Source organism: Gnatocerus cornutus, chromosome 5 (assembly GCF_029298725.1).
Source record: "Gnatocerus cornutus isolate USDA-ARS CGAHR chromosome 5, icGnaCorn1.1, whole genome shotgun sequence".
In the NCBI taxonomy this organism is placed as follows: domain Eukaryota; kingdom Metazoa; phylum Arthropoda; class Insecta; order Coleoptera; family Tenebrionidae; genus Gnatocerus; species Gnatocerus cornutus.
In genome coordinates this window covers 13,282,661-13,294,397 of record NC_142237.1, presented here as the reverse complement: position 1 = coordinate 13,294,397, position 11,737 = coordinate 13,282,661, and the positions used below count along the sequence as shown (strand labels likewise).

At 36.1% G+C, this 11,737-nt stretch overlaps 3 protein-coding genes across 5 annotated transcripts; all 3 read right to left on the bottom strand.

Moving 5' to 3' along the window:
• Window positions 1-365: 365 nt before the first annotated feature.
• l(2)gd1 (lethal (2) giant discs 1) lies at window positions 366-5,448 on the bottom strand. Of its 2 annotated transcripts, none has more exons than XM_088035710.1 (8): window positions 5,159-5,448; window positions 4,837-5,107; window positions 3,527-4,537; window positions 3,150-3,387; window positions 2,704-3,100; window positions 2,506-2,657; window positions 825-951; window positions 366-775 (listed from the first exon to the last, which is right to left on the bottom strand). In XM_088035710.1, exons 1-8 carry the CDS (start codon window positions 5,219-5,221, stop codon window positions 656-658), a joined length of 2,379 nt encoding a protein of 792 aa, XP_087891836.1. In that variant the 5' UTR covers window positions 5,222-5,448; the 3' UTR covers window positions 366-655. The 2 variants fall into 2 exon arrangements, with proteins under 2 accessions (XP_087891836.1, XP_087891837.1); XM_088035711.1 differs by having other exon boundaries at window positions 825-915.
• A 49-nt stretch (window positions 5,449-5,497) lies between these two features.
• On the bottom strand, window positions 5,498-8,008 carry MED15 (mediator complex subunit 15). 2 transcript variants are annotated; one of them, XM_088035712.1, is made up of 5 exons: window positions 7,711-8,008; window positions 7,524-7,663; window positions 6,538-7,473; window positions 6,194-6,488; window positions 5,498-6,139 (listed from the first exon to the last, which is right to left on the bottom strand). In XM_088035712.1, the coding sequence occupies exons 1-5, from the start codon at window positions 7,767-7,769 to the stop codon at window positions 5,707-5,709; spliced, it is 1,863 nt and encodes a 620-aa protein (XP_087891838.1). In that variant the 5' UTR covers window positions 7,770-8,008; the 3' UTR covers window positions 5,498-5,706. The 2 variants fall into 2 exon arrangements, with proteins under 2 accessions (XP_087891838.1, XP_087891839.1); XM_088035713.1 differs by having other exon boundaries at window positions 6,544-7,473.
• A 305-nt stretch (window positions 8,009-8,313) lies between these two features.
• On the bottom strand, window positions 8,314-11,530 carry LOC148174755 (epithelial serine protease-like). The gene is made up of 6 exons (XM_088036913.1): window positions 11,289-11,530; window positions 10,193-10,203; window positions 8,929-9,081; window positions 8,786-8,872; window positions 8,597-8,736; window positions 8,314-8,553 (listed from the first exon to the last, which is right to left on the bottom strand). Exons 1-6 carry the CDS (start codon window positions 11,528-11,530, stop codon window positions 8,314-8,316), a joined length of 873 nt encoding a protein of 290 aa, XP_087893039.1.
• Window positions 11,531-11,737: the final 207 nt, after the last annotated feature.

The following is an 11,737-nucleotide window of genomic DNA, read 5'->3' as shown; positions in this document are numbered from 1 at the left end:
AAAAAACAAGCAATAATATAAGACATTACATCAGATGCTTTCTAAGAATATTTATACTATTTTTACCTTAGTATTACCTGTTTTGAATGATGTAAATCCATTTATAATTAGGTCATACTAGAAAATGCCACGGAAGACATAAACAAAGAACTCCACCCAAGTGGTGTGATGTAATGACAGAAAAACACAAAAATAAAGACCATTAGGTATCCGACTATTCGTCCAAACTTTTCAAAACTGATATGTAGGCAGCCATTTATACACGCACATTTGTTAAACGGGCCATTTGAATCGTCCGACCTGCCTCGTGGATACGCCACTGGTAAATTTGTGTCGAAAGAAATACACGTGTCAAAACAAATATGTCACCATTGTCATTCTCATATTTATTCTTCTATAATATAAAATATACACTTTGATTAAAGCACAACGTGACCACAAACGAGCAAAACTGAAGCTGTAGAAAATACAAAAAAACAATTTATAATTGCACTTATACGGTTTAATTTGAAGGACTAACAATTAATTAAAAACCACCATAAGGCGCATACATTCTGGTACTCATTTATAAAAAAAATTGCATCACTATAATAAAGGGCAATCCTGGCTTAAAGCTACAATAAAATGGACTTCCTATGTATTATACGCTCTCAATTTAACTGTCGATAACAAGCCATTTTTCGTGGAGCTGCTCCACTTGTTGGGAGACTATGGGATGTCTGAGTCTCATCCGCACTTCGAGTTTACCTCCAATTTTCTTCCTTCCTTCGAGCAACTGTAAAAAGTCATTGTACTTTTTTTTCAGAAGCTGAAGAAGAACTTACATCATAACTATCGTGGAGTTCGCACTGAGTCTCCAGTGGTTGTAATTTGACGGTGGCAGTACCGACTAATGTGTCTCCACGGAAGAAGCCACTGAAACAACAAGCAATGTCGCTAGCGCACCAGCAGCTAGCAAAACGCATACATCGCACCCTCAACTTTGAGCAACAATTTGTTATTCTAATCCCACCACCAACAATTAACGAAATTGCGTGAGACAAGCAGATGGGATGATCACGAGGACAGAAAAAGCCAAAGGACAGAACGCACTATTTTCGTTTAGACTAATCAGAAATTGCAGACGTAAATGATTTAGGCAAAATTCTCGGAGCGCTTTTTTGTTTAATTTTGTGAGAATGCTCGTCGCCAGTTATTGAGCAAAAAACTACCACGCAACTGATGAAACGAAGCAAGTTTTGACGCCAGAATTACGTTTTTTTTTGGGATTTTTTAGGAATGCTGATGTAAGTGACATTAAAAATAAATCCGCGTAAACGCGAAATTTTTGTCTAAACAGTTTGCGGATGTTAATAACATGTATACAAATACATAAAAAATTAGTTTGAATTTGTAAACGCATCAACCAAAAATGACGACATAAGTGGTTCTGATTACAGACGCACTTTGTATTCCCGCGTAGTCTTTTAATGGTACCAGAATTTTTAGGTACTCAAAATATGAGGCAAGTTTAACCTTCACACGCGTGAAATTTTTGGAAGCATTTCGTCAGAATTCGAATATTAAAAATGTCATAACGAAAATAATTAAAATTCAATTATTATAAGATGTACTTCACTTCATCAATCATCCTATAGTTCGGAAAAGCTTCGAATTTTTTACTGCTCTTTTTATCTTTTTAGGTGTTTTACGTAATCATAATTTCAAACGCGTTAGTACATCAATGACTTTTGTAAGATTAACATCATTCTTGGATTTTGCAAAAAAGATAAGTTTCAGAAACATCATAAATTGCATATTATTCATAGGATATAAATTTCAACTTCATAAATCGGTACAAATTTTTAAAACATGACACTTTTACACATTCTTGTCTAAAATTTAATCAACATCTTAGCAATTCGTCACTTTTTTCTTTGAAAATTAAAAACTTTTAGTTTAATTCAATGTTTTGCCCTAAGGACGAAAATATAAATCATGAAAATACAACCTCCAGCGAATTCTCTATTAGATTTATCGACACGAAATCTGCCAAACCACACAAAAAAGTGTTTATTTCAAGTAATATTTACTGTAAGTATAGCCCATATGAACACCATTACCATATAAAACTGCCGTTCTAAAAATAATTAAGTAAATCTAAATTGCAAATAGTTTCAGACTAGAATTACGATCAGTTCGTTAACTTTTCTCGTGTAAAAATAAACGAGTTCAATGATACAAACCAGAACGTAAATCGCACTTTTTTCTAAATCGCTTTTACGGCCAAGTGTTGGTCAGTTTTTATTTGATTGGCGTAACAACCACATGTTGATCCGCGGCGCTAAAATCATTCAGCCGTCAATGCTTTTAGACCACCAAGTTGAATTAGCAACGTTAAAAGCGTATAATTTCGAATTGCTCAGAAGTGGTTGCCTTTGAATGAGTACGAGGAACGAAGCACATTCAATAAGCAAAAATTCACATTGGTTGGGAGTGGATTTGTCATGCGAAGACTATACATACCCTTTGGAGTAAACTTCGAATTTAACAGACTGTCTTTTAAAAACCCTCTGACAAACTCTGGCAGTTCTTTGAATCGGGATAGTGTACGTAGCGTTGTATTCTGGACTGTTGGTATCTTTCACTGTAGTAGTTTTTTGACTATATGGCTCATCCTGCAAGAATATTTTAAACCACGCGCTTCAACCACTGGTAACTTACTTGAGGATACGGGAAATCAAATTTAACATACGTATCAATATCTTTAGGGTTGCTACAAGTGTAACTGATCCCTCTAACAATAGTCAATTCTAAGTCGTTATCACCCAGCTCTGTGAAACTCTTCACAATCGAAAAATCTTTATATTCGTAATGGAACTTGGGCACGCCGGCTCCAGGAGTTCGCTTAGCTAATCTCACAAGATCTAAATCTTTAGTAACATTTAACGCTAATCGCTCGAAGCGATTAGTTCCAGCGACATCACCAAGAGCTTTGTGATGATCTCGCGTATTCAGACACATTTTTAGTTGCTTGGTCAATTGCGTTTCTAGTCTTGTAAGTACGTCCTTGTTGGAATTGTCGCCTTCTGTACACTCATCAGCCATTACAATATCGTACCTTTAAAGAAAAATTCGTAAAATGAAAACGAAATTGTTAATACCAGTACTCGTTATCCAGTTGAGACTTCGCCGCTGGAGAAACTGGTAATGTGGATAGATCTACGGGGAGACCACAGCTGGAGGCGTTGATTAGTGGCTCGAAACCTTTAGCAGTACGAAGATATTCCTTTGCTTGTTCAATTTCTCCTTTGCGCTTGGCGTTGAGAGCCGCTTCTTTAAACTGTTTTTGCTTTGCCAAAAGAAGTTGTAGTTGTTTTTCAGCTCTAGAATTTGGGGCCAGATTGCCTGAAAAAAGTAAGCAACAGAATAATAACAGTGATGACTATAATTTTCAAACTAAACTGACACCCAGTTGAATCAAATTGAATAACGCACGCTTAGTCGTCAAATTTAACAATTAGCGTAGGATAACAGCTCTAATTACCTGTTATTCTCGTGGAGTGCGAAGTTGAAGGCTGGCTTTTCGGAGGAGTTTTAGGCTTGTCCGCAACAGCAGGCGCCGCGGGTTTCACAGGAGCTGGTGCCGGTTTCGGCGCGCCTCCTTCAACAGGAAGAGGCCCATATCCAGGAGGTGTCGGTAGTTCATCCACCGCAACTGGTTTTCCAGCTTTATGAGCTTTGATAGCTTGTTCAAACTGTTTAACAATTCGTCCCATTCGTCTAGCTTTACTAGCATTGCCTTGCTCTTTCGCACTGTCTTCCTGCTTCTTATAAACTCCCAATCTTTGCTCGAGAGCTTCCAGAAGTGACGTCGCTGTTATCAGCGTTTCTTCTTCTTCCTCTTCTTCTGCTTCGTTATTGCCGCTTTGTTGCACTTGACTTTCCTCTACTTTGTCAGTCGGATCTCGCGGTGGCTCAGGCATTTTACTTACATCAACAGGTTGGCCACTCTGAGCTGCAGCAATGACTGCTTCAAACTGCTTCGCTATTTTAATGTAGCTAAGAGCAGATGCGTTGTCTCCGGATTTCTTTGCTTTCAAAGCGGCGATTTTGTATTGATCTTTACGAGTAACCAACATGCTCACTAGCTGAGTATCGACGTGAGGCGGCGGAGGAGACACTTCAGCAGGTGACTCAGGCTCAGGCTGTGGTGTTGGTTCTGCAGGAATCTCAGGAGCTGCTCTTGTTGGTTGAGGCGGCGAAGATCCGTCGTTTGAGTCAGTAGCTGGTTTTCTAACACCTGTGGTTACTTCTGGGGGTATATCGTCATCGTTAATTGATCTACCAGCATTTGCTTGTTTTATCAGATCTTTTAGTGTTTTTATGCCTCTGGTAAACCTTCGCGCCCGACTGGATTCACCTGCTGTTTTTGCATTCTTCTCGGCTTCCTCGTACAATTTTAGTCTTTCGTTCAAGACTTTCAAAGTGTCGCCTGAGGATGCTGGGGATTTTGGCGGGGATTCTTCAGGTTGCTCATTGTTTGCAACTTCTTCACCTTTGAAACGAAAAAAATTAATAGACCAATAAGAAAAATCAATCAATGAAGATCTAATTTAAAGAATTAAAAAAATTAATTTGGTAATATGAGTAGGCTAACAAGGTGATTAGAAATATATAATTGTAGTTTATGGTAGTGTTCTATTCTTCTTAAGCAATGCAAATATTTTCATTTAGATAAAATGATAAATTTGTAACACAATCATGTGATATCATGTTTATCAAGTTTGGTATTTATCATGAAAAATTTCATTTTTTTGTCTCATGCATAACAATTTTTTCCCACAGACAATATACCTGTTATGTTGCTCAGTTCATTCAACAAGTCAGGGTCATCATCATCTCCTGACAACTCTTCATCAGAAGGAATGTCCTTCATACTTGCAGCAACCATAGAGTCTAGTTCTGCCTGAGGTACTGGCTGTCTGGCAGGGGCTTTTGGTTTAGTGCCGCCACCCCCTGTTAACGCCGCAAGTTCTGCCTCCAAATCGCTATCACCGCCATCGTCCATCTCATCGTTAACACCCCCATCAAAGTTTAAATCAGAGGGTACATCAAACAAGCCGTACTACAGAAACAACGATAAATACTATTATATGACAGAATTTAATAAAAATACCTGTGACAAGTTCTTTCCAGTGTGATCCCGCTTTGGCTTTGCGCTTTTCTTTGCACTGAACATTTTGTTTTAGAGGAGAAAGTCCAATAACGAGAAAAGTGAGGTTAGAGTAAATAGTTTGAAGACTGCAACTTTGGAAATAGGTAGACTTGTATTTTTCCACAAAATTATCACTTTCACATGGTAAAAAACTAAAAACACGTTAATAATAAAATTGTTCGTTAAATTTATAAATGACTCAGACTAGTGTCACTTTTGTGGAATATTATTGGTTAATATTTGACATTGACAACAATTTTTAACAGGATTGCCAACATGATGCAACAATTAAAACAACAATTTTGAATTGAAACCAATTTATTTTTCAAAATTCCATTAATATGCGACATTTAATTAATTATTGGTCCTTTATAATTTAAGAAGACGAAAGTTTACATCCCAATCCGGGCCTATATTATAACAGGAGACTGCAAAAAGTATTCTAAAATTTTTATAAATACGGTACTGAAATCAAATAAATTTAATATCAGATCCATTAAGAATTCACCTCACAGCCCCATTAAGATCGTAGTGGGAAATACTGGAACACTCTTAGGAGCTGAGGCCTGCCTTACACTCATTTCCCAAGTATCCAACAACTGCGAGACTGAAAAATATTTCGGTAATTTTTTAACGCGCGCCAAGAGAGCTGTTTGGACGGCTGATAAAAATTGAGTAGCATTGTATTCATGTGCAGCCATGTGACAACTGGGAGCTGATTTTGGATAGTCTTCAGGAACAACCAAGGAAATTGGTGGTACACACGGCAATTGCTTATCATCTAACCAGCAAGTCAGTTGAATTGATTTGGAGCCGGGCTGTTGGTTTGGATCTAAAGAAACTTTGAAGCGTTGGTCGAGTCTGGCGATTTCGCCTTGGAGGACATCGGGGATGTCGCTGGTTGGTTCCTCAATTTTTATCTTTTTTAATGGGGGTACCAATCTAGAAATAGAATAGAATTACAAATTTTGCCTGTTTTAAAGAACATCTTCTTACTTTATTTCTGGGCCAAATAGGGCTTCCAAAGTTGGGCCAAAAGTTCTATGAAGTGTGTGGTTGATGACAGAACTCTGCAAATTGTTGCTGACAGCTTCAAGCAGTGGATTAAAGACATGGTGCTCCCTGCTCGGTAAATGAGCGCTGGTTGACGCTGGGACGCTCCCATCTCCTCTCTTAAAGCCCTGTTTTTCCAAGACAACTTCACATTTTTTTAAAGTTTCCAAAGGCATTCTCTGTTGTGGGTTTGATAAGATTTCCAACAACTTCTTCATTTTGCTCAGTTTCTCCACATCTACAATTATAAGAAATAATCAGCACACTAAGATTAAGTTTATACTTACGTTCACCATCATTTCCCATTCTAGCAATCATTTTTCTTAACGGTTCTATGTATTTGCTCAACTGTCTAACTTTTTCGCGGTATGCTTGCTCATCTTGCATTCCCATGGGACTTTGATTGGGTTGTCCAGGTGTGTTTAAAGAACTTCCAGGACTGGGTACCATTCCCACTGATCTTGGAGGTCCAGCGCCCAATATTCCCATTTGAGCGCCTGGAGATGGTGCTAAAGCAGGTGATGCCACCATTTGGTTGCTTGGTGGTGGTCCACTTAAACTAGCTGGTGATTGAACAGATGGAGATGGACTCCGCTTTAAAAACGTATTTGGAGTCGGATTTCTGGGGAAACCTGTATTAGGAGCAGCCATCATCATTCCTCCAGGTTTGTTAGCTTGGATCTGACTTAACATTTGGTTGGACATTTGATTGCTCATTGGGCCATTAATCGCGTTTTGCATAGGTCCCATTTGAACTTGTCCTGGTAATTGATTTGTCATTTGATTTCCCATTTGATTTTGAACAGGTCCTTGTAACTGGTTGCCCATTTGATTAGGCATTTGGTTCATACCATTATTAGGCATTTGTCCACCTAATTGATTAACCATTTGGTTTGGCATTTGGGCGTTCATCTGTCCCATCTGATTACCCATTTGATTTGGAATTGGCCCACCATTAGGTCCCATGCCCATGTTAGGGCGTGGTTGCATACCTTGCATGTTGTTCATGTTTTGGCCAGGACCGCGATTCAAATTTTGCAACAAATTTGTTGCTGTGATTTGTTGTTGGCCCCCCATTGGGCCTTGTTGTTGACCACCCATTGTCATGAGAGGATTTCTAGTACCTTGGATAGCCAATGTTTGTAGAGCATTTATTGGATCTGGGACTCCAGGCGCTCCTTGAGCTGCTCCAGGTACCCCCATTCCGGCCCCCTTTTTCGAATCTATTTATTTAAACATTAGAAACATTGATTAGATGCTAAAATAAACTTACTCATTTCACGAACGTGGAGGATTAATCTAGCTACATATCCCAAGTACTCTTCTTTAGTTTTAGCCTTTTGAAATACATGATTTTCCATTTCTAAACTATTGCGCGAAGTGTTCATTCCCGATTGACGTATTGCCTCTTCACTAAACAAACATTTCTGAGAAAATGTATTATTTAAATAGTTACTCACATTTTTGAGACTACGCTTTGCCTGAAGGCTGGTGTCCTCCAAGAACCGTCGTCCCCCATTTTTACCACGAAAGAGAAATCTCAAGCACTTGTTTACACACTTTCTCTATGAAATTAAAATAGAATTTTGGTGTCCTTTTTTTCAAATGCACGCCTATTTAAACAATCAAACTGACGGTTATTACTGTTTAAATAACATAATAATAACAATTCGTTTGTCCAGATAATGAAAATATCCGCACGACACAAGTTTGTTTGGCAATGTCAAGTTGACAGTAGTTTGACAACTGACAGTGCGTTGACATGAAGCCTGTTTTAACCGATAAAAATGTTTGTGAGCGTGAATAGTGTGAAATTAGCGGGAAAAACTTTTACTTAACCCGGCGTTTCTAATGCTTGTCTTGAGTATTTTTCTATTATATGTTCATTGTTCAAAGTAATTATTGTACGCACTAAAAAATGAATAATTTTTTTTTTATATTTTATGTATAGTGTGAAGTTAGTTTTTTTAAATATATTTTTTGACCATTCATGTATTTTAAAGAAACATTTTAAACGATGAGCGGCAATAGAAACGACATTTTTACACCAAGAAAATAATTTTTTACAAAACAAAAATTATTATGAACAAAAAAGCTACCACCGATAACCAAGTCGGTTCCTGAAAGGACATCCTTGATATCGTCGAGTTCATTACCTCTTCGATCCATTTTAAATATTCAAAAGTTCTTGTAAAACCCGAAGGGGCTATAACTTCACATCCTTTTTTTTTGAATGATGATATACCCACTACGACCATTTTACCCTCTGCAGAAATTTGAACTAGCGCTCCACCACTATCGCCCTTCAAAAATGGTAAAAACAAGCTAAACGCTGCATTAATTTACCTGACAAATTCCTTGTTTTCTTTTTCCAACTGCACAAACTATATTTTTTGTTATGGTTTTTCCATAAGTTCTGCTACAAACAGAATTGGAAAGTGTTGTTAGTTGTACATGGCTCAACGCGTTTGATGGTAAACGCTGACCTAAAGTTTTTTATTTTAAGAATAATAATAAACAATTTGAAAATTTTACCGTTTTTTACTGATCCCCAACCCAAAGCAATGGTTGTCTCATTGGGGCCAACTGATTGGATCGGTAATGCAATAGGTTTAATGTTATCTGCAGTAAAGAACTCGTTGGCATAGACTTGTTTGACACTTTTATATTAACTTTACCAGTAAATGTAACAATCTTTTGTAGAAAAATAAGAGCGATATCGTTGAGAATCCAATTTAATATGAATTTTGGGTGTGAAATTATGCTGCGACTAGTTCTTGTTTCTCCACTGTCTTTCCACAACAAATTATCTGTTCCTAAGTAAACGGTAACTTTTTTTGCTCTAAAATCATAAATTATTGTATTTGAAATATTTACACGAAAAGTTACTTTTTGACACAATGAGCCGCTGTTAGTATCCATTGATTGCTGATTAAAGAACCTCCACAAAAACTAACTCTTCGGAATGAGTGAATGTAGCAAGCGACAATAAATGGAAATTGTTCAATATGGGAACGTTTGCCATCGCTAATACGTGATTTTACGCCACCAATAATATGCCAATCTACGCTTTTGTTGGCCCACAGAAGAACGAAATGCAAATTTAAGATCAGGAAAAAAGTTGTCATTTTATGTTTGTCATGATGACTGAGTCTAACTGAAAATTTTAAAACTACAATACCTGAAAAGAAGAAAATTAATATTTTTATACGCACAACCCGGCGCATCCACCAAAATTATCATATAATTTTAAAATCTTTTTCTTACTAAATAAAAAACGTATTACTAGTGGAAATAGAGGAACAAAGTTATTTTATTTATTTGTTTTGACAAGATTATAATTACTAAACTTTTTACTTAAAATATTGTATAGAGATGGTAGTTGGGTCAAGTTTTGTACTGTACGATTTGAATAACATTGAAAAACTCCAGACCCAAAAAGGGATTGAAAGAACTTAAATTCTTTGTCAGGAGAGGCATTTATTGCCATTAATTACCCTAAAACTATTTCTATGAGTGTCGTCTAACTAATACTAGAAGATTTATAATCAAACCTTGTGTCTTCAAATCGGCAATCTTGAGTACATATACAGTTTCTAATGTTTCTAATAAAAATTGCGGTCGATGATTTATCAAAGACAAGAATGGCATTTTTGTCAGAATAAGAAAGCGTTAATTACTGAGCAAAACCATTTTTGTGTAGAGTTACAATTTCATAAACTGTTCCTACTCTTAATGTATAGCTCTCATTTTAACCCTTTATACTAACACAACTTTGATTTGAATAACTCTCAGAGTCATCTTTACACTTTTCCAAATTAAATGAAATGGACTCAGCAATTGATGTTTTCGTCAACTGTGACCACAACTCATCAATTTTTACATCAACGAACTATCAAACCAACAGATGGGCAAATTGTCTTTTTTTTTACTTACAATTACAAAGCGTTGGGCTAAACTAAATGCATTTCTTAATTAATAGTGAAGGTAACCCTTTAGAGATTAAGAGATTAAGAGATTAACCACGCTTATGTTTAGATTTAAGAAAAATCCGCCACAAACTTGTGAGAAAGTACAAATAATTCTCGTGATCGACTAAAATGTCTTTATTTTCATTACTGTCTAAAAACAAAGTGTTACAAAAATTCATAAATTAACATTTTTTAAGCATGTAAGATTTTTTTTTATCTACTCGCAAGTATATTTGTTAGCATAAGAAACGAAGAAATTATAATCGAACACCAACTCGGTTCCCGAGTTGACACCGCATTGATTGTTACTATTTTATTCATAATAACATTGTCGATCCATTCTTTATGTTCGAAAATTTTTGTATAAATCAAAGGCTCTCTAGTTCTGCATTTTTTTTTACTACTAAAGCTTGATATACCCACCAAGATTGGTTTTCTCTTTGCAGTCATCTGAACTAGTGGTACACCACTGTTATCCTAAAATAATAGTAAATAAACCAACTTAATTCTGCACAAATGTACCTGACAAATTCGATGGTTTCTCTTTCCAGTTACACAAACAATAGTGTTCTGAAGATAGTAAGAAAACTTGTGTTTGCATTTAGTTGCGCCGAGGAAAACATATTTTAACTCCTTCGTTGGGTAGTCAAGACCTAGAAAGTATCTTAAATTTATAAGTTTAAAAATGTTAAAAATTGTACCGGTGTCCATTTCACCCCAACGAATGCCAATAAATGTTTGTTTAGTTTTTTTATTGGTTGGAATTGATTCTGTTGGTAACGCTATCGGTTTAATGCAGTCTGCGAAAAATGACATGATATCTAATTGATATTTTTACAACGTTTACCAGTGAATCTAACTTTATTCTTTAGATATATAAGAGCGAGGTCGTTGGTTATCTTATGGCCCTTGTCGTAATCTGGATGTAAGATAATCTTCTCACTAATTCGAGTCATTTTTTTGACAGTGTCTTCATTTATGTAGTGTATTCCAAATTGAATTTTCAATCTTTTTGCACTAGAATCACACACGTGAGATTTATATGTAATTGTTAAACAGAGTTTCACTTTATAAGACAATGAGCTGCTGTTAGTACCCATTGCTCATTGAGTAAAGAACCTCCACAAAAATCAATTTTGTATGAGGATGATTGTAGTTGGTAAGCTGCAATAAACGGAAATTGACCAATTCTGGAAGTGTGGCCACTGACAAAAGGATCATCTATGTGGAAGTATTCATTATTAGTATTATTATTCTCGGCGCAAATAAACACAAATTGTAAATATAAAATTACGAAAAATGTTATCATTTTATACTTGTCATAACGACTGACTTGTGAACGATTCTAACTAGATTTTTGCTTCTAACTAGAGCCAAAATTCCTACCATTCAAAAACTGTTTCTACTTTATTTTTTAGATTCACATTTGCACCGTCTACGTTTACGTTTTTTCTATTATAATTACAATTATAATATATCAATAAAAAAATCAGCATTTCAACGAACCACAAAAGTA

Coding starts and splice junctions, on each gene's coding strand:
- MED15 (XM_088035712.1), bottom strand. CDS start 7,769: ATGGGGGACGACGGTTCTTGGAGGACACCAGCCTTCAGGCAAAGCGTA. Junction 6,489..6,537: donor AATGGGAAATGATGGTGAAC/GTAAGTATAAAC, acceptor TTATAATTGTAG/ATGTGGAGAAACTGAGCAAA. Junction 6,140..6,193: donor CTATTTGGCCCAGAAATAAA/GTAAGAAGATGT, acceptor TTCTATTTCTAG/ATTGGTACCCCCATTAAAAA.
- LOC148174755 (XM_088036913.1), bottom strand. CDS start 11,530: ATGATAACATTTTTCGTAATTTTATATTTACAATTTGTGTTTATTTGC. Junction 8,873..8,928: donor AAAGATTGTTACATTTACTG/GTAAAGTTAATA, acceptor TCTTTACTGCAG/ATAACATTAAACCTATTGCA. Junction 8,737..8,785: donor TTGGGGATCAGTAAAAAACG/GTAAAATTTTCA, acceptor AAAAAACTTTAG/GTCAGCGTTTACCATCAAAC.